This window comes from Mytilus californianus, unplaced genomic scaffold (assembly GCF_021869535.1).
Source record: "Mytilus californianus isolate M0D057914Y unplaced genomic scaffold, xbMytCali1.0.p SCAF_3, whole genome shotgun sequence".
Lineage (NCBI taxonomy): Eukaryota > Metazoa > Mollusca > Bivalvia > Mytilida > Mytilidae > Mytilus > Mytilus californianus.
In genome coordinates, this window is record NW_026262679.1 from 81733648 (window position 1) to 81755010 (window position 21363).

Here is a 21363-nt window from a genome sequence, read left to right on the forward strand (position 1 = left end):
AATGAATGGATTTTAACATCCAGTTGCAAATCAAATGCATATTAAGAATTAAGAATGAGAAAATCTTACTTTGATCAAAATATATACCCAACTTTCTACTAGACTAAACTAAGTCAGATTTTTAACATGCTAGTTCACTTAGTACCAGTCCACAAGAAGACATATCACCCTGCCTGGACACATTATTTGGACTCAGTCGACCAGCCTTGGCTCTCACACCTAAATGTGGACTGCTTAGCTGATAAGCAGCAAATATCAACTTTCAAGCCTTTGTAAAACAAAATCAAGACTTGTGACCTAAATGGAAACTATATTTAATTTACAGGATTCAAATTTAACTTCAACTCTTACAAAGGTAAGTATTGTAATTATGGTGTATATAATTCTTACTCTGTGATAACCCTGGTGTTGATCCTGGTCTCTGAGGGGCCATCATTGGACTAGATTTTCTGTCTGTTTGAGAGGTTGGAAATGGTATGGGCTCTGGAGGACTCATCTGAAATATGAAAAGCACCGTTCTACAATCTCGATACTGGTCAAAATGTTAGTGCTTATGACTTAAACATTAATTGTTAAAAAGAATGTGTGTCCATTGGACACCATGCTACCACACTCACACTGTAACATTTCCATATTTAGTGAACCATGAAATATGGATTAAAACTCCTAATTTGGAATATATATTAAACATTTCACTTTATAATGATCATGTGTAGTAATGTGTTCTAAGTTTCAAGTTGATGGGACCACAAAATACCATGAAATTTAACCTGAATTAATCTAAAAGTAAGATGGTTGGACTGTTGCACAGAACAGAAAACATAATCCTTCACTATTGTAGGTGAGGTTTGTAAATAAAGGCCTATCCATGTGTTAAAGAAATTTCAATAAATTCTAATAAACTGCTTTGCTGAGTGCAGTTGGATACGACTGCAGAGGTCCAACCCTGAACAGTTGGGGCAAAAATGGACACAATATTCAAGCTTGATACAGGTCTGAATTTGGATTGTAATTAAATATTTGACACATTATAGGTTTCTGACACAGAATAAATGTAGTCAAAGAACTTGAAATTGGTTATATGATATGAATTTATATTCAATTGAAGATTTCATGCTTTGTGCAATACACTGTGCTGTTGCGCAATACTTAGTAAATCTGTTTTCAGACTATATCCACCTCAAAAGCTAACCAAACCTTTAAACAGACTTATTCGGAAAGGATATAGCTATGATACTGTTGTCAAGTCATTAAGGATTGCATATTTTGGTATTAATATTGATTCACTCGTAGGGTCTTTGCATCGGAAATAAACACATTTATTTTAAAACCAGTTGTTGGCATGATACGGGTTATGTTCTTCTCATATATTTTATGATGGTATGATACTAAACCCCTAACTGGAGGGATTGTACTTGATTTTCATATGATGAAGACATATCTTTCAATCAGTTTAATTGAGGTCTGGAGCTGGCATGTCAGTAACTGCTAGTAGTCCTTTGTTCATTTATGTATCATTGTCATTTTGCTTAGTTTCTTTTGTTACCTATTCTGACATCGGACTCAGACTTCTTTTAAACTGAGTTTTACTGTGCGTATTGCGATGTGTTTCTTTATTCTACATTGGCTAGAGGTATAGGGGGATGGTTGAGATCTCACAAAACATGTTTAACTCCGTCGCATTTTTGCGCCTGTCCCAAGTCAGGAGCCTCTGGCCTTTGTTAGTCTTGTCTGTTTTTTAATTTTAGTTCATTTATATGTTATGGAGTTTAGTGTGACATCCATTTTCACTGAACTAGTACACAATTTTATTTAGGGGCCAGCTGAGGACCACCTCCGGGTGCAGGATTTTTTTGCTGCGTTGAAGACCCATGGGTGGCCTTCGGCTGTTGTCTGCTCTTTAGTCGGATTGTTGTCTCTTTGACATATTCCCCATTTCCATTCTCAATTTCATATACAAAGAATTAGTAAAATAAATTGTGACCCCCCCATTTTTTGGGGGAAAATTGATAATTTCTTAATTCTTGAGGGAAAAAAATTGAGCCATCAGTCATAATTGCAGAAAAATGAAAAACTAGGGAATAATGTTTGTTTTCCTAGTTTTTATTATCTTTCAGTTTTGCTAGCATTCATCCAAGGGGAGAAATCAATAAAATAAAACTCAAGAATTCCTGTTTACACAACTAAAATAATAATGAAGCTTACACTACTGACTTGATTCTGCGACAGTGAATCTTTCTTTGTTGGAGTGGTATATGGAGAGTTATGAAACATAGCGTTCCTTGGTGACTCCTGACCAGATATCACAGACGTTCCAGCACTGGGTGGTGGTGTCATCATTGATGACGTTATCACAGACTCATTTTGTTGCTGACTCACTTTTGGTAAATGATTGCTTAAAACAGATTGCTGTGTACTGAAAAAAAAAAAACAGAATATTAAATTACTTACAAAATCATTTAATTCATAAAAAATTTGATGGTTCCATAATAATTAATACTAAAGCTGTCATTCACATCAGAAAATAACAATATAATGATCAAGTCATAATTTAGCAGTTTTATCTTGAACTATGAACTTGTTTCTCAGGTTTTCATTTGAAAATGCCTGAAAGTTAATTATGTTGCCAACAACCTTGTCCTTTGAAATATGTAACTATTAGGTACAGTTAATTCAGCCCTAAAAGTCATATTTCTTTTTTCAACTAATGTCTATTGTGTTGGCAATGGACAAAGTAAAGACACAACTTTTTGAGGCAAAAGCCTCCTTCCGATAAAGAAATTGTAACATAAAACTGATAAGCGTATGACTAACAAAAAAGCAAGAAAATAATTTGATGAAGGAAAAAATCTCCCCATGATCATTGATATCAAAAATAGAATGAATTGTTATCATTCCTTAAATTTGGTGACCAAAATGCAACTTTTGAAGAAGGCTACAGTACATGTAGTTGTAGTAAAGTGGATAGCTTAAAAAACACATGACATGTCCATAAGCCACCAGAAATCTGCTCTGATTTCAGAAGCGAGATTAAAACCAAGTACCTGAATCTTGGTAGAAAGTAATCTCAAGCATGAAAGGTATATATGTATCTTACAGGATATAACACTTGTTCCTTACCTGTTATTGGCAGAACTTGTCAGATTGGATACTACAGTCTCTCCATTCCCAAATCCAAACATTGATGAAGCATCCATACTACCAATACTACCAAACTGAACATCTACTTTATTTGTGTTACGATGTCCTGGCATCTCTACAGCAGAAGCTGGTATCTGTAAAATATAAAAAAGACATTGCAACTGTTGTTGTAACTAAGCATATACACTCTTGTAATACAGCAGCAGAAAACAGGAAGGTGTCTTACAGATCCAAAAATCATCTTTATAAAGTATTTAACAGTTTTGAAGAAATTTGGTTATTTTGAAATACAATATATTGAAAACAAATAGGTTACTTTGACCTAAGAATATTTACTATCTTTGAAATAACAAGTGAAACTGCGAGCTACTGATGATACCCCCACCCAAATACTTGACGGTAAACAGGAAGTTGTTGAGTGATGAATCTGAAAACACATGACATGGTATAGCTGACTCATATAAACCCTGAAACCAAATTTCAGAAATCTTTGTAATGTAGTTCCTGAGAAAAATGGACGAAAATTTTCAACTTGGATGTCATGTGTAAAATGATGCAAGTGTTCGGTAAACAGGAAGTTATTGAGTGATGAATCTGAAAATGCATCACACGGTATAGTTGACTCATATGAACACTGAAACCAAATTTCAGAAATCCTTGTAATGTAGTTCCTAAGAAAGATGCGACGAAAAACATTCATGGGACGGACGGACAGACCGACAGAGGTAAAACAGTATACCCTCACTTTTTTAAAGCGGAGGTATGAATTAGTAACATCAACCTATGAAGAAGTTTTAACAAATGAAGGACTCTGTAATTAAAAATCTTAGTTTTATTTACTATCTTTCAAGGAAGTAGTGAAATGTTGGCCCTTATTAACGTTTGTTTAAATTAAGGTGTAAATTTTAAGTTTGGAGTATTCATTAACCTTCAAAGAGGTTGTTACCCATTACAATTAAGGAATCTATTACCTTTGATGGAGGTGGCAACTTTGATCTTTGAGGTTTAGGCCTCTGCTGTGATGAAGATATAGAATCTGTCTGTGAATTCATTGACATTGGAACACTTTGCCGACTTTGAGATAAGGAATTCAAATCCAGTGGCATATTCTGTCGACTTTGTGACAGTGAAGTCAAGTCAATATTGGCCCTACTTGAATTCTGTGTTAATGCTGTCAAATCAATTCCTCCATCTACCGCTGTATTTAAATTGGAATTCTGAGTAAAAGACGACACCAATGCATCAACTGCCGCTGAAGATGCAGACGAAACAGACATGGAATTAGATAAGGATGAAGAGACCATCTGATGGCCTCCTAATGGTCCTGATGATAGATGATTGGTTAAAGAAGATGCACCCATCTGACTGGATAAGGATTGTCTGGATGCTGAACCAATCTAAAAACAAAAGTGAATATATCAATGAAACCTGAAACTAATAAGTCTTATCAGACTGCTAGAATGTACTATCATTCTGTAAATTTTCATAAAAGTCATTCACATATTTAGAATTAAGAACCAAATCATGGATACTGTATTTACCATAACGGGCATAACTCTAAAACTGTTAAAATGACACTACCAAAATTCAAACTTGATCGGACTATTGTGGTGATAAGCATTGTGTATAAGTTTCAATATATTCAGTTGAGGCAAACTAAAGCTAGAGAACGGAAACGAAAAATTCAGCAATTTTTCCATTGGTAAAGGAGCACAACTCTAGAACGGTTAAAGTGACGCCACCAAAATTCAAACTTGATCTGTGTTTTGTGGTAATAAACATTGTGTATAAGTTTCATAACATTTGGTTGAGGCAAACTAAAGTTAGAAAAAGGAAACCAACTTTGGGACGTACGAACGGACAAGGGTAAAACTTAATGCCACCTCCACTATGGCTGGGGCATAATAAAAACAGAAAAACAGAACATGTCAATAGGTGGAAGATTTCCCTGCCTGTAAATGTAGATCTTCTAGAGTTCATCTTTCATTCACATTTTGTTGTTGTGTAGAAGAGAATTAAAAGTAAATGGGGAATGTGTCCATGGGACACAGATAATGCCCCCGCTTGCATATAACATTATAAAGCGACATAACTCAAGAACTGTAGAAGTGACGCTACCTTAATTTGTACATATTTTAGCGGCGATCGATGTCTTTCAAAATTACTGCACTTTTCTAGTATTCCTTTTGCTTTCGACTGGAGAACCGTTGTACACAAGCATCGCACAAGTTGGCACTCCGAGGCAAATGGGGAGCAAGAAAGTAAACTGTGGTTTATTTTTATCAATAGTACTGCTTAAGACAATGCTAGGGGCTGTCTTGACCTTGTTGTAGGGTATGACTGATTGGTTCATTGTTGAAGACCCTACATCAACTGTCAAGATGAAGAACAGGAATAAAAGCCCTGTTCATTGATAATTTTCCATGTTTTTTATGTATTGTGTGCGATTTTGTCCCATGTACATTTACTCCATATCCTTTCATTTTCTATTGATCAGAGTTTTGTGGTAATAAGCATTTCGTAAGTTTCATAACATTTGGTTGTGGCAAACTTTGGAATTTTGGGTCCTCAATGCTCTTCAACTTTGTACTTGTTTGGCTTTATAACTATTTTGATCTGAGCGTCACTGATGAGTCTTATGTAGACAAAACGCGTGTCTGGCGTATTAAATTATAATCCTGGTACCTTTGATAACTAATTAAGAGAACAGAAACAAAAAATTCAGCAAGGGTAAAACTTAATGCCCCCTCCGCTACGGCAGTGGCATAAAAATAACCTTTGTTTCAGCATGTCAGTTTTTAATATTAAAACAATACATTTCTCTATCCAGATTTCACCTTGCTAAGCTCCTCAGAAAACCATGTACAACATATATAATTTTGAACACATATGACACAACTGTGCTTTCTTTCTTTTCTTTTTTTAATTTAAACGCAGTCAAACAACTCAAAAATATAAATATAAATATTCACCCCAATTGTATTTTTTATGGACTCTGTTGCTTGCTGATTATACTGGGTCAAATATGACTCTGGAGATTCATTTGTGGTCTTCTGAAGAAGTACTCCAATGTCTATCCTGTAAAAAAAAAACACAAATTGGAATTAGTTTTTAATATTAAGCTAAATTTGTACATGTAAAATATAGCGAAATTACTGAACGAAAGAATTGCTTGAACAATTAAAGTTTATCAGGAAAATTTGGTGGCAGTTATATATGAACTATCTAATATAAATATTCATGCTGATTTTAAATTTTAATAATAGTTTCTGCAATTTGGAGGTCAAAACTAGATTTCTTAAAATGGACAGCTAAGTTTTAAACATGCATCACTTTGACTTGTAAGAGTTTAAAACTTCCTTGATAATTTATATCTGCAACAACACTAAATGATAAAGTCTAAGAATTTCTAAAAATATTCAAACAAGTACATTTATTATTCAAAATTTCATCATTTCACTGGACAGCAAGTCCATTATTATTCGTGGGATACAAATTTTCTATAGGTTTGTATGCAGAATTTTGCAAAAGCATGATATCAAATATCCATACAAATATTATTTTCCTCAATCAACGAAAATTTGTACCTACGAAAAAAATAAATGATTTCACAGTATATATAAATGGAAGGTCCTAAAGGTTTATAGCAGGCCTTCAGTTTATGCAAGTTTATACCAAACATACATTAATATATAGCTGCAGATAAATAAAGAGTTCCCCTTTAAAGATGTCTCAAGACACTGTATAAAGGAATATGGAACTCTTCTTTAAACATTTGAAATTTTTTTAGACTGCTTGAATGTTAATACCTTTGTCCTAATGTGTTTGATGAGTCAGACATTGGCTCTGGCTCTCGATTCTGTATTGAGGATTCAAACACCTTTGTTTCTGTCAACTGAAAAGAACATAACATTTTTACAGTATACCAAAATATATAATTAACACCCCAAAAGTTGTAATGAATAATTTTATAAAGTGAAAAGGGATATATTTTACCCATCTTTTAACAAATATCACATTTCCGTTTTTTTTTTTTTAAATTTGAATATACTGCAAATAGTGAACACTAGATGTACAATATTTCAATACTATTGTCTACAGGAGCTTACTGTTTTGACAATTAAGCCTGTGTAATATTAATTTAAATACTTCCCTCTACCACATTTAAAATGGTGGAGAAGTCTGCAAGAAAGGAGCTTTTTATCATTATTCCTAAATTTTTAGGCCAAGTCTAATTGTAGTTTTCTCCATATATTCTTTTATCGGATCAGTACAAAAATGTTAAGCACTTGACAAAATTAAATACTTAAATTACAGTGCAGTGTTGCTTTTCAATCTATACATGTACATTTCAACATATATATTACACGCACCAACATCAATATAGTAAGTGTATATGACATTATTTAGTATAAAGACAACAACTACCCCCTCTCTAAGTAATTCTTATATGTTGCCAGAATGCAATGAATTTTGATACAGATTTTTGTGTTTGTATGTGATATATTAGTAAATCTAATAAGACCCAGATTTTACTTGTTACCCTTTACTGACATGTCAAGGAAAGCAATTGGCCAGTACAATTTTAAAATTCCATATTGATTTTTGATAATGTTTTGTTCATTTCCATTTTTTTAATAGCATACTGTTCCTGATTTCTTTTTTGTTTCCAATTTTTTTTAAGCAGGAAATGTTTCCACATAAAAAGACATATTCTGAAAATTCCTATGAAAAGAAGCTGATTCAAACACTCATTTTAATAAACAAATCAATGGCTCTCCAACTGGATAAATTTTACATTAAAAACTGCTTATAGGTCTCCTGAAAATGAATCCTTATTGGTTTGATTGATTGAGTATTGGTGTTTAACACTACTTTCAGCATTCTTTTTAGTTTTTAGTATTACATAAAATACATTTATAAAATACCCTTAAGATTCATATCAGTATTTTTTTTCAAAATAGGATTTCTGAAGATATGTAAATAATCAAACAATATGCAGAGAATACCAAAATGATGTGATTAAAAAAAAAATTCATACACTGTGAATACTTGCGATATATTTTGTATTCTACTGTACATGCAGTAAATGACAAAATTAAAAGTGAAAACCAAGGCAACAAAAAATACTTAAATGATGGATCTAAAAACAATCACTTATTGTAGTAATACATGCCTATCAAGAGTAATGTGTACAAAATACCAATAAAGAAATATTTCAATAATTCAAATTATATGTATTGGAGGCAAGGAAAAGATATAAAACTTTCAAACATAAGATACAAAAGAAAGCTAGGACTGGCTAATAAAAGCAGGCTCCCCACCATAACCTTCACATAAGCTCCATTTAAATGTTTATACAAACTGTGTAATCCTACCTTTATTTGATTCGGGGATTTCTGTGTCTGAAATTATTAATATCATGTTTACATATTTCATGTAGACAAGGGACTGACATGCAAACATTTATTACTGAACATATTAAAAATAACGTTTAGAATTTGGTCACAGTTATTACATATTTAAAAGATAAAAGTAAGATGAATTCAGAGTCCTTGCCTCCATACAGATACCACAATAGAAGTTTCAAAAGCAATTTTTTGTATGAATAGATTAAAATACCAATTTATTTTTGTACTTTGAAACATATATGTAGTCTTATAACATTCACAAATCATCAGTAAATTTGAAAGTATTGATATTATGAAACATACTAAATTTACTTGTACCAATGATTTAACACAGGTATTGATATTATGAAACATGAAATTTACTATTACCAATGATTATACGCAGGTATTGATATTATGAAACATACTAAATTTACTTATACTAATGATTTAACACAGGTATTAATATTATGAAACATACTAAATTTACTTGTACCAATGATTTAATGCAGGTATAACAGCACAATGACTTGAGTGTGTAGGTAAAGGTAATTTCTTTGGTAAGCTTGCTTGCTAGCTGAACCATGAAATCATTATTAGCTAAGTTACTACCTTCCTATGGGTGGAGTAAATTATTATAGTTAAGTAGAGAACTAATCAAAAGTAAGGATAGTGCATAAACATTGTGAAACCAGTTTAGAAATATTTTTTCAATCTAAATTCAAAATATAGTGTCAATAAGCATTCTGTGAGTATTGCCTGGCAATACAAAGTCCCCTACCATTGTACTGGAACAAATGTTAACTTGATCTATAACTTGTCATGGTGTAAAGTATATAATAAATATCAAGTCAATATCTTCAAGCATAACGAAAAAAATGTGGAAAATTGATTATTTGAGTGAATTTTCTAAATCCATAACTCTGCACGAAATCATCAGAACCGAAACAAAATTTGAATTTGATGTGTAATTTGTCATGATAAAACTATATACCAATTATCAAATCAATATCTTCAAGCATGACGAAAAAAAGTTGAAGAAAACTGATTATTTGAGTGAATTTTCTTAGTCCCAAGGACAATAACTCTGCACAAAATCATTAGACCGGAACAAAATCAAACTTGATCTGTAACTTGTTATGATAAAACTATATACCAATCATCAATCCAATATCTTCAAGCATGACAAAAAAAAGTGTGGAAAACTGGTTATTTGAGGACCACAACTCTGTACAAAATCGTCAGACCGATACAAAATTTGAACTTGATCAGTAACTTGTCATGATAAAACAATGTGACAGACAGACAGAGTGCAAACCTAAAGTCCCCTTCGACTTCGTCAGTAGGGGACTAATTATAAGCTAATTCCCAAGCATATTGTAGGTGTGTATGAATTAACAATTTGATTTTAATCAAAATAATACAATACCATTTTTACAATAGCATGGTGAGAGGAACATCTCAAAGATTTGACCCGACTAAGTTTATTTTTACACCTTCTGTAGCACTCCCCAAACAAAATGCACATCAAAATCAAGGATAATGATATCCTTATTATATATATAAACATATATAACTAGGATATGAAAAGTTTATTTTTAAATTGACTAAATCATAATACTATATAGAATTACACATGTAAACAATATAGTTATAAATGAACAGGAGGTAACTGATTGAAATGAAATTGACAAATCAAACACACCTACAACCTGAAAACATATTTTTGAAATAACTTGTACTAGGGGGTGTTAAAATACCTTAACTACCCATGAGTGTCTCGCACGGTCGGTTGTCCTACTACTAGGGGTAAAGGTGTAAAGCTCGTTTCACAATATATATTGTTCCTACTTTTGATTGGTTCCCTCCTTAACTATTGACTCCGCCCAAAAGAAGACAGTAACTTTGCTAATAATGATTTCATGGTTCAGCCAGCAAGCAAGCTAACCAAAGATACTACCTCTACCTACACACTCAAGTCAATGTGCTGTAATATTATGAAACATACTAAATTTACTAATACCAATGATTTAACTCTGCAATATTTGACTTACAAATACAAAATGGGAAACTTTCTCCAGAAGTCTTTATGTAAAGTTGGATTATTGTGAATTATATCATGTTTTTTTAGTTGCCTTAATAAACATATATACAAATGTATGATTATTCTAAAACTAGTTTTTTTTCTATATATGCAAGTATATACATATATATATACAGCTCACAATTACGATTTAATTTTACCAAAACCAATAGCTGCAGTAAGCATTTTTACATGTATAGTAGTGTTGCTTTGCCTCATATTTTATATGAATTGATACTAGAGGAGTAAAACTAATAGTTTTCACCTCAAAAGGCAATGATGGCTCATATTTCGACTGAAACCCCATTGAAATACAAAAGAATACAATTAATTCTGAGCAAGCAGACAGTTAGCTAAAAGGAGGGTAAATTAAGCATCACTGCCATCCAATGAACTGTACAATTCAATACTTACATTGCCTTGCCATGTATCCTCACTCCAGTCTTCTATTCCATCTCCCCAGGGACCTTAAAATATATAAAATACATGTATGAAGTTATAGACTAAAGCTGTCTGCAGTGCTGTACAATTTCAAATCCCAATTTCAAAACCGTATCAGAAACTACCAACAATTTTCTGTTATTTGTTTCAGAAAAATATTAAATACAAAAAAAAATATATTCATTATTTGAAACCATATTTTTTTTTTGAGTTTTTGAGAGAAAACAATCCCTTTGTTATCAGGCAACAGTGTCTAAATTTTTTTTCAAATGTCTGCAATTCAATGTTCTCCATTGGAAACATCTGAACAAGTTTATCAAACTTACCAGTGGCATTTTCTTTCTCTGCATTTGCAGCTGTTTCATTGGTCCATGTGTCTATTTGTGGTCCCTTGTCAAATTTAGGTGGCTGTCTCTCTCTTGGGGGTTGTGCATTAAAACTCCTGCAAACAGACAATATTATACATACTATAACACATAGTAATCCTGACCATTTATAGGAACTATTTATGAGAACCAACTATAAATCTATAATTTTATTGAAAACCCTGAAAACAAGAATACAGCGTATAAACTGCAAAATTTTACCATGTAGTATGTTTCTGAGAAAGCCAGTAGTATTGTTTTCAAGATAATAGACAAAAACAAAAGCAATTGGTATAACTAGTCAATTAGGGACGATAACTCCTTTCAGACATCGACTGATGATTTCTGCCATAAAAATATTATTCGTGATCTTGTCTTGTTTTGCTACTTATAAAGTTACTGTTTGTCTAGTACTGATTTCAAGATTTCGTATGCTATATATACACAGAAACTTTTGTGTCTATTTTCAAGGGTAAAAGAGGGGGTGCATGTCATATCAACAGATTATATAGTCACCAAAATGTGGTATTTTTTTCCCTTCAAAATCATTCACCCCTTGTTCTTAAAACTAATTAAGAGTATGACAATTATCATAAATCAAAAAATTATACCTTCCTCTTCCTCTTCTTGAACCACCTACAAAAGAAAACTTTCTATAGACTGATTGATTGAAAGTCCCTTCAACATCATGCAGAAAATACTGTATGCATATCCAGGTTCATTACATATTAATGTGACATATTAATAAAGTATATGTAGTTTTTTACTTGACTGGAGAGTTTAAAAACAATTATATTTATGGACACAACATGTAGAACACAAAATAATATTTTTTGATCTGACAAGGAAAATCTTTACAGTTTACAAGTCATTATCTCAGATACATGACTTTGTTTTAATCAAAGTGCTTGTGAGCAATGAAGGGTAAAGATTGCTTACATTTTGCAATTTTGTGAATTTTTAAATAAAACATTGAATTGTATTTTGCTAGGCAAATTAAAATTTTGAGTTTGGAGTTATCTTCCTTTGTTCATGATTGTACATTTGTAGGTGAACCTATTTTCATAACAGATTCATACACCATGCATTACTTATGTAATTTTTAATAAAAAAATGTTTTCTTGACAAGTATGGTATTTCTAATACACATCATATTGTAACTTAAATATCAAAATTGCATGACATTGACTGGATAGGATTTAAATAATGATCACCTCACTGCACTTTTTTATTTGAACTATCAAAGGTAGTGATAAACTCTGGAAGATATAGATATCAAGTCAGTACCATAGAGTTTTGATTGCATTTCATGCAATCTTTACCCAAAAACTTATTTTAAGTTGACTCTATTTTGAAAGAACTGGAAACAATTGAAAACCAACAAGTCTTTCAAGGAATTTTTATCTGAAGGTGATTGACAGTGATTTGAGGCATACATTCCTATAGCAGATGTACTGCCTTTGACCATTGTCGAATCAACCATTTATTGACAACAGGGAAATTAACATCAGGTAAATTAACATAACATACAGTTGGTGGTTTTTTTTAACCAATAGGCTGGCCTTTAGATGTCTATTTTTTTAAACCAGTATTGTTGGTTAGCTGTATCAGTTTTGTTTAGCCATCTCTTTTATTCTTAGTAGGTAGTTGGTTTTTTTTAACTTTAATGCAAAATACAACTATCTAATTTTTTTCATTGAATAGTTAACAATATAACAAGTAATTAATTCATAAATTGTAATTACCTCTCCCACCTCTACCTCTGCCACGTCCTCTACTGTCAAACCCTTTGTCTTGCCCAAATGTACCACCAAATTCACCAGCATCATTGTCATTGTTTTCTCTGTTTGGTCTGTCTCTCCCTCTTCCTCTGGCTGCTAAACGTGGTGGTCTGCTATCATATCTGTTGTCAAACCGCCTTCCTCTTCGGGAAATATTCTCTGATCGATCTTTGTCTGGGACTTTCTCTCGCTCTGGAGTCTGTTCAGGTTCTTCTGTTTTTTCATCCACATGATTTGTTGTAGGTTCTGTTTTAGCAGGAGCAGGTGTGGGCTTCTTCTTTTTCTTTCCAGGTTCTTTCCATTCTCCCTTTTCAATTATATATTCTTTTATTAAGAATAAATCCAGCATAAGTGGCTTATCAATAAGTAACGATAAGCTTAACACAGCGCTCAAACTCTTTGTAGTTTGGATATCACCCTTTTAACACACACCAATCATGAATTTGGCGTGTAAATTAACTTCCTCTTGTCTATCCTTACATAAAGAGGCTGTTTTTTCTTTACTTAAAACTGAAAATTTTATTTAAAATAATTGTTCCTAAACTTCAAATCTATTATGTATAATCCTCACTTTTCTTTATCACCTGGTTTTCTACAAATGGAAGCAACTTGATGTAGGTTCCATTTTCCTCCAAGTAACCAGGAAAGAAAACAACAGCTTAGCATATTTTTGGTAGGAAAATATATAAACCTATGACAAAAATCTTCAGCAAGATTTACATATTTTCAAAGTATTTTTACGAAATCAGAAAACAAAATCTTATCAGACAGTGTTTCAGTCCTTATATACCTTGCATATTTTAATACATAATAATGAGTAAATTACCTGTACTGTGTTGCCCTCTAACAACATATTAATGGCTCTCTCTGTATCATTGCCACAATCTTGTAAAGCTATTTCTACTTCTGTTTGATCTGTAATACCTGTTACATCGATCACCTGTAAAATGGAGATCACATATCAAAATTCACTTTCACCTTTATGACATAAAAGTTGTGATCAGTTCACCTCCAGATGAAAATTTATTGCTTTTTCATGGTTCCTTTACAAATCACACAGCATGTGATAAAACAAGACCAATCAATGTGACAACCTATCATATCAGAAAACCACTAATTTAGATCTAAAAGATGCAAATTTTTATAAACAAGACTTTTTTTCTGTCTATCTTTTACTTTGAGTGGAATAAACTGACCTTTTACCTTTTATCAACAATTGATAACTTTTTTTGAGGATATTGTACCAACAAAGATAGGAAAAAAGACCATTTGAGTTATAAAAGATTATAAGTGATAACTTTTCACATGTAGACATTATTTTCAGACTTAAAATCTCTAACTACTATCAAACTAAAACATCAATCCTTACAATTTTCTTGTCCCTTTGCAATATTCTGCAAGTACTTTTCATATACTCTTTAAAAAGAAAACTTTTTGAAACTATGGCTAACAAATAATATAAAACATACCTGTTTCACCTTCTGTCTAAATGCTGATTCATCTAATGAATTTGCATCATTTGTCAACTGAGCCAGTCTTATCTGTTCAGGAGTAGCCTAAATTGTTATGAAAATATAAACATTATCAACAAAATGTTATGTACAATGCATTGTTGTATATTTTTATGTAAAGGACTATTTACACTCAAGTGGTAAATATATACATATTAAAGGTCATACCAGGACATGAATCAACTCTTCATTGTACTAGACCAATAACCAGAGTCTAATTTTTAATGTAAGCCCACAAACCAAATGCAAGTCTGTAGGTAATTATGTTACCAAACCAAGGTACCATGTGTGTTATTCCATCTGACCCGTCTTTGCTCATATACGTAAATTCTCTGTTTGGTTGATAAGCAGCCATAATGTCACATTGACCTAAAACACGACCTTCCAAAGTAAAACCATGCTACTAGGAGACCATGCAGGCTGCTTTAAATATTTGATGGCAGATGGGTCATTGATAAAAGAACAAGACAACATATGACCTCCTGAACATCGAAGGGTGACACATACTTTGTTTTGATGCCTTTATAAAGCAATGATCTGGAATCCTCACGCAAGCTGTGTGGAGGGAAAACTAAATCATAACTTTTTAAGACTGAATAAATAGAGGTAATGATTTAAAAATTAAAAAAATTTAACTTTTCTGAAACCAAAAGCTTTTGAGATTCAAATGTCATCATATTTCACTGCAATTAATGATCACTGCAATCTATATTTTCTTGTTGTGACTTGCATGTACTACAATAAATGGTAAAACAGAATCAATATCCTTTATTAAAGTAACAAAAGCTATTAAATTTAAAGAAAATGTGTTCATGTATTTTTCATGTGACCTTAATCCTTATCGGGAGAAACACTTGCCTGTACTTTCTGAGGAGGTCCTTCTGATTTTGTTTGTGTCTGTGGGGTTGATTTTCCATGTTTTTCTTTCATGGGTCTTGTGTTCCCACGCGATGAAGCCACCGCAGCACTCATCCTGTACACTTATTTACACAACACTATATACAAATTTAGATACTGAAAATAAATAAACATAAATTAAAGATTGGCTACTTTATGTACAAAACTATACCTCTATGGCATATCTTCAGCCAATCAGGAAAATGTTAACATGTGTATAATAGAATAAAACATAAAGATAAAAATAGCCCCTCATTAGCTAACACGAATAATTCAGTCGTCATATTCCGCTGATCTACGATTACTTCATTAACGCCTGAATGCATAGACAATGAAAATTCTTCAATCAATCATTCGGAATTAGCTCGGGATTTACCTATCTCGATAAAATTCAGCCGATTGCTGATTGGTCACCTCTTCTACAGGGAAACAATCAAAATCCAGGATTTGTGAAGAGTTTTTATCGTGTTAGGAATTCAGGCCCTCGCAGGTAGGAGAGATTGATTACGGGGAGGGACTGATTTTTTTCGGGTTACTTATTAGCTGACCTCTATGATAAGCATAGTGCATATAATTGTACCAAAAGAAAATCTTGGAAAATTCCTAAAATTGGACAAATGTAATTTCTTCAAAAACTTCTTCGACCCTATGCTTATGAAATAAGAGACTTAAGTCTGCACCATTAGCCAATAGTCCGATGCCCCTGACTAGTAAGTATTTGCAAAATTTTTTCAGACACATAAGAAAAATATCTGAATATTGGTCTTCGGACTAGAAGTTGAAAAAGATTTTGGTGCAGACTGAGACTTCAATCATAGAATCAAACATTATATTTTTTATCCTGTCCTACATTATTATTATTAGTATAAACTATTAACTAAGAAAAAAAATATGCTGTTGGTCAGTTAATATTTTTAGTGTAAAGATTCAATGAATGTCCTGCAAAGTTAGATTTAGGATTATTTTTACTCAGACTGGAGTTTTAGGACACCCTTAATTGAGATGTAAACTATGTTATGGTAAGAGATTTATATTTAATACTAAAAACATAAGTTTACCTGTAACATATTAATTATATCTCAGGAAAGGTGTTTCATTGTCGTCCTAATTTAGCAATAGGTCAGAAAATAACAATCTGACAGCTCATTATGCTTTGTTGAAACTACCTCTATCAACTGTTCTCAATTTTTATATGACCAAAATTAAGGTATTAACAGAAGGAAAGCTGTTGTAAGACTATTCTCGACCAACTGAATAGTCATATGCAGAGATGCAGCTAATTGTCTACCCTGTTGGACCTAGGGGGCAGAATTTTAGAGGGTCCGGTAAATGACGTCTTTGTGTCAGACCTAATGACCAGCAAATATTTCTACTGTTTGGGGCTGTCAAAATTAAAATTTCTGTTGCTCCTGGTTACCTTGGATTCCAAATCAATTATGTAGTTAAAAAAACATTGAAAACCAAAAGATCTAATGACACATTTATTACCAGTAATAGGTAAACATGCTAATGTAAACAGATTTCAATCTTCTCTGCGTTTATCCAATTAGCGTAAGTCATTTTTCGTATTTCTCTGGATTTATCATTACACATAGCAATGAATGAAAACGAAAGTAAATTTCCAGTAAAAATGTTGAATAGAAGCATGTTTTCAGCTTCTTTTTGATAGCTGAGGGATAATAATGATGATAACAAGGCTCAGCTAGTGTTATCAAGACCATCCCACAGACGCACAGGTTCATGCAATGACGCGTCCAGACAGAAAACCATGCGTTCCATTCGCACCTTAACGAAACTTTTTCTTACGACAAACACAGGTTTCGTCTCCATATTCAGTTGGAACAATGAAAGGCCAATTCAATTATGTAGTTGAAAAGCATTGGAAACCAAAAGTTCTAATAAGGGAAAACTAATGACCAGATTTACGTAAATAAAATTAAACAAAATCATTCAAGTATTATTTTAGTTTTAAAAAGATTTTTTTTTCATTTTAGTTGAGTGAACACATATATTCGTTTTGAAGTAAATGTAGCTTGCCACTTTCTTTGTTTTTTATCTAATTTTTCTAAGGCCAATAAGACAACTATCCATAAAGTTAATGGATAGTTGTCTTGTTGGCAAGTGTAGTACAACATTATCATTTAATTTATTTGATGTTGCAGGATAATTTAAATCGAATGTGGTCTCATTCATTAAACCACCCCATTGTCATATCTTTTACCTGGTCGTTCAAGTCAAGGTTTTAAGGCATATCTTAATCCAACTAGAACTATTTAGTTGGTTTTTTTAAAAGTAGGTTTGGCAAACCGTTGACAGGACCTGCAAAACTGTCTTACATGCAGGACCCAATGTCGGACAGAATTTTTTTTTATCTTCATCTCTGCATACGCTGTAGTCGTACAATCATCTTTTAATTTAATACTAAATGATTTTGTATTTTACGTTTTAGTGTCTATTAAATCTATAAGAATACGTTCACGCATGCGCAGTACATGATAAAGAAAGCACCTGTCTGTCTTGTGAAAATATTTTTGAACGTTTGGAATAAAGTTTTATCTTGATAATCCAAAATTGTCGAAAGATTTTGATGAAAAGTTATATAAAATGTGACAAAAATACGTCATATGACTAAACTACATCAAACGAGGTGCAAATAGTGATCATTTGAGAAATTATGAAATTAAAATTAGAACTGTTCGGGGGAAAACAATTTTGTTCAATTGGCGAAACTACAAAAACATCCATGGATACAATAAAGGCATGGACTTGCGAAAAAGGGCAGGGCATCTTAAAAAGGTCACAGGGCGTCAGTCGGGAAAGGGCTGCAGACCGCCCTGTGAAAACGATCAAGCTGGAACACTGATCAACAGTATTTTTATATTTCAATTTGGTTGCTTCAAAAATGATGCGACATACCAGGATGTTACAGTTCAATTATGAAATAGTTTGCTGTTTGTATTGTTTTACGATAAAATGTTTTTGTTTGTCATGTTTATTAGGGGTGTAGCATATTCAAATGAAACTATTACTGTATATTTTAATAAATTATCTGTGATCAATTCAAGGTTGACAGATCCAAACCCGACCGTAATGTACAGAGTGCAGCATGATTTTCAAACAGAAATATATTTGTTAATAACAATAATTTATAGCTTTAAAATAAAGCAACTATCGTACATGACAATGATGCATTGTTCAGAGTGAAATAGTATTCTGGGAATTCCAAATAAAAAAGGCATTTAACAAAATGATAGAAATCCAAAAGTTAAGACAAAAATTGAAGTCAACAGTTAATAAATGCTTTATCTTTGCTATCTAATGTTTCTAAATTTCACATTCAACAGTTTTAATAGGCAACAAGTCTTTAAACTGTACGATTCTGAAGCGATCGTCTGGTCGCGTATAGTCTAGTTCGTGTTGACATCCGAAACGGGAAGTATTTTCAATGTCATTTAAACAAGAAATAAAATATATTTTCAATAAACATAATAGAATCTGAGGGGGGAAATGTCATTTAATGATCCCAAGATTAAATGTTCCGTTAATAAAAGATTTACCAGTAGATTTGATTAGTAACCAAAGAGGAAACCATGTGACGCCATGCTGGATTTCCTTCGTCATTCGCACACGCAAAATAAATTAGACAATGAAAAATCGAACAAATGTCATTCCCTAGGATAAAAGACTTAGCGATACAGTGTCATGTGAATTGATATATGTTCTTAGTTGTCAAAGAAACGACAAAAGGGTCAGTTTTTATCGGGAGCCCCAATTTTACCTGGAAATGGTCTCACAATATCATTTGATCACGTGACTTAAATAGAATTCGCGCCGCCATATATAAAAATTTCCGTGGATACGTCATGTAGGGATTCCCCGCTCTGCATTACATTATATGTTGAGATTTTTTGGTACATTATCGTTTAATATGATCAAAACACTCTTTTGAAAGCCGATTAAATGCATTTTGTAGATGATAACCCTTTCAAAATGTAAAAGAACACGGAATTCCCAATTATTTCCGGTCAGTAGTACGGAAAAGAACGAACATTCTCCACTAAGGGCACATAACTCCGGAGCAAGTGCGAGCATGTTTTTTCTCTAATTATTCATTTTTTAAGAAAGAAAAAAAAATTGTAACATATTTCATTTTCCGCAGAAACAAGATAATACATGATTCCATACTTGTCTAATCATTCAAATATAGTTATTGTCCATTTAAAAGAAAGTTTTTATAACTTGAACTAAAAGCATATTTTTCACCTATATATATTCGGGACGTTAAGTTAATATTTTAATTAAAATATTTAATATTTTAAAAAGTAGATGCATTCAATTTCATAATAATCATATTATAAAAATTATTGATTTTTCTCATTTGATCTACTTTTTCAGCAACCAGTATTAAACTGAAGAAAAATATATTACCATAAGTTAATATTAAAAAAAAAGTATTTATAAAAGATTATTAATCCGACAACTCATAATATTATGTAACCTTTGAATATATTGAGAAGTCTTCGGTGTAAAATATATCCAAATAATTGGATCAATTTGACACTTAACATACAATTAATTGGTTGACGGCAAAGACATTGGAATATTTAACCACAGACTTTGTCCGTCTCTCTCTCTCTCTTTTGTTGTTGGTGAAAACGACGTGGATGCACGTGCTGTGATGCCTCCGGGTAATTACGCCCCTGTTGAGACCACGAACGTACGTCGTTCGTGCGATTCACTATAGTCTGTTTGACTTTTTATTATTTTCCAAAAAAAAACAAAAAAACTTTAAGATAATAAAAAGAGATGTTGGATAAACGTCAGTAAGACAATAACCCAACAACACAAAAAAAATCTACATGCGGCCTAAAAGATGGAGATGGACATTTGCCTCGATTCTAGTTAGGTTGTGGAGTAATTACATTTTTGGGGAAATGCTTTTCATCATTTTTTTCTTTTTTTCTTTTTCAATTGTTTTGAATTAAGGATTAGTGATGTGGTGTATATTATGTATCTCGTTGTGTTGTTGTGCATAGGTGAGTTTGGATTTCCGTCTATCTTTTCTTCTATAATGGAAAGAAAACGTAAGAGACCCAATGGGACAATGAAGTATGGATAACAACCGATAAGGAAACCTGAGACATAGATACTTGAATACACTATTTTTATGTAAATCTTGACAAAATCCCTCACTATACAAAGCCTTTAATTCCCACCCGATTACAATACCGAAGTACTTTGTTGGTATTAACGTCGGAAAAGCATTATCATATGCTCTCCTAGACTTTTATATCAATAAATACAAATTGGCGTGAAAAAAACTGGCAAAAAAAAATCAGTAAATGGATATAAGATTTGCACAGTGCCCTTTTCAAGTTAGCCGTAGTAATGTCATAGAGTTAAAAGAAAAATCAAATTGTCCACAGTGCTTTGAATATCATGCCGCTTAAAAAAAAAAGATTCAAGTAGCCGTTAATTTTATTTTATAATAGTACAATTGAAAATATTTCCCTCATTCAGTATGGTGTTTTGAGCATTACTATAATTAAAAACATTAACATTGACATGCATTTATATTCATTCACACTAAAGAAATTTGAAAGTAACTCTATAGTGTTTCTCTTTTTTATATAGATTATAGAGCGTTGGTTTTCCCGTTTGAATGGTTTTACACTAGTAATTTTTTGGGGCCCTTTATAGGTTGCTGTTCGGTGTGAGCCAAGGCTCCGTGTTGAAGACCATACTTTGACCTAT

General features: G+C 32.3%; 1 protein-coding gene across 7 annotated transcripts in view; it reads right to left on the minus strand.

Moving 5' to 3' along the window:
• Window positions 1–19440, minus strand: part of LOC127735184 (ubiquitin-associated protein 2-like) — a 38941-nt gene extending 19501 nt beyond the window's left edge. For 2 of the 7 annotated variants that reach the window (XM_052245292.1, XM_052245289.1), the window contains exons 1-15: window positions 19167–19254; window positions 15571–15726; window positions 14671–14757; window positions 14028–14141; window positions 13166–13508; window positions 12032–12056; window positions 11382–11497; window positions 11029–11081; window positions 8520–8546; window positions 6951–7036; window positions 6114–6219; window positions 4113–4538; window positions 3121–3275; window positions 2206–2416; window positions 391–496 (exon numbers count right to left, since the gene is read on the minus strand). In XM_052245292.1, the coding sequence (XP_052101252.1) occupies window positions 391–496; window positions 2206–2416; window positions 3121–3275; window positions 4113–4538; window positions 6114–6219; window positions 6951–7036; window positions 8520–8546; window positions 11029–11081; window positions 11382–11497; window positions 12032–12056; window positions 13166–13508; window positions 14028–14141; window positions 14671–14757; window positions 15571–15684 (1969 nt within the window). In that variant the 5' untranslated portion in view covers window positions 15685–15726; window positions 19167–19254. Of the gene's footprint in view, window positions 1–390; window positions 497–2205; window positions 2417–3120; window positions 3276–4112; window positions 4539–6113; window positions 6220–6950; window positions 7037–8519; window positions 8547–11028; window positions 11082–11381; window positions 11498–12031; window positions 12057–13165; window positions 13509–14027; window positions 14142–14670; window positions 14758–15570; window positions 15727–19166; window positions 19255–19387 lie in introns of those variants that run through there. The other 5 variants (XM_052245291.1, XM_052245294.1, XM_052245290.1 and 2 more) reach the window with 4 other exon arrangements.
• Between the last annotated feature and the right edge of the window lie 1923 nt (window positions 19441–21363).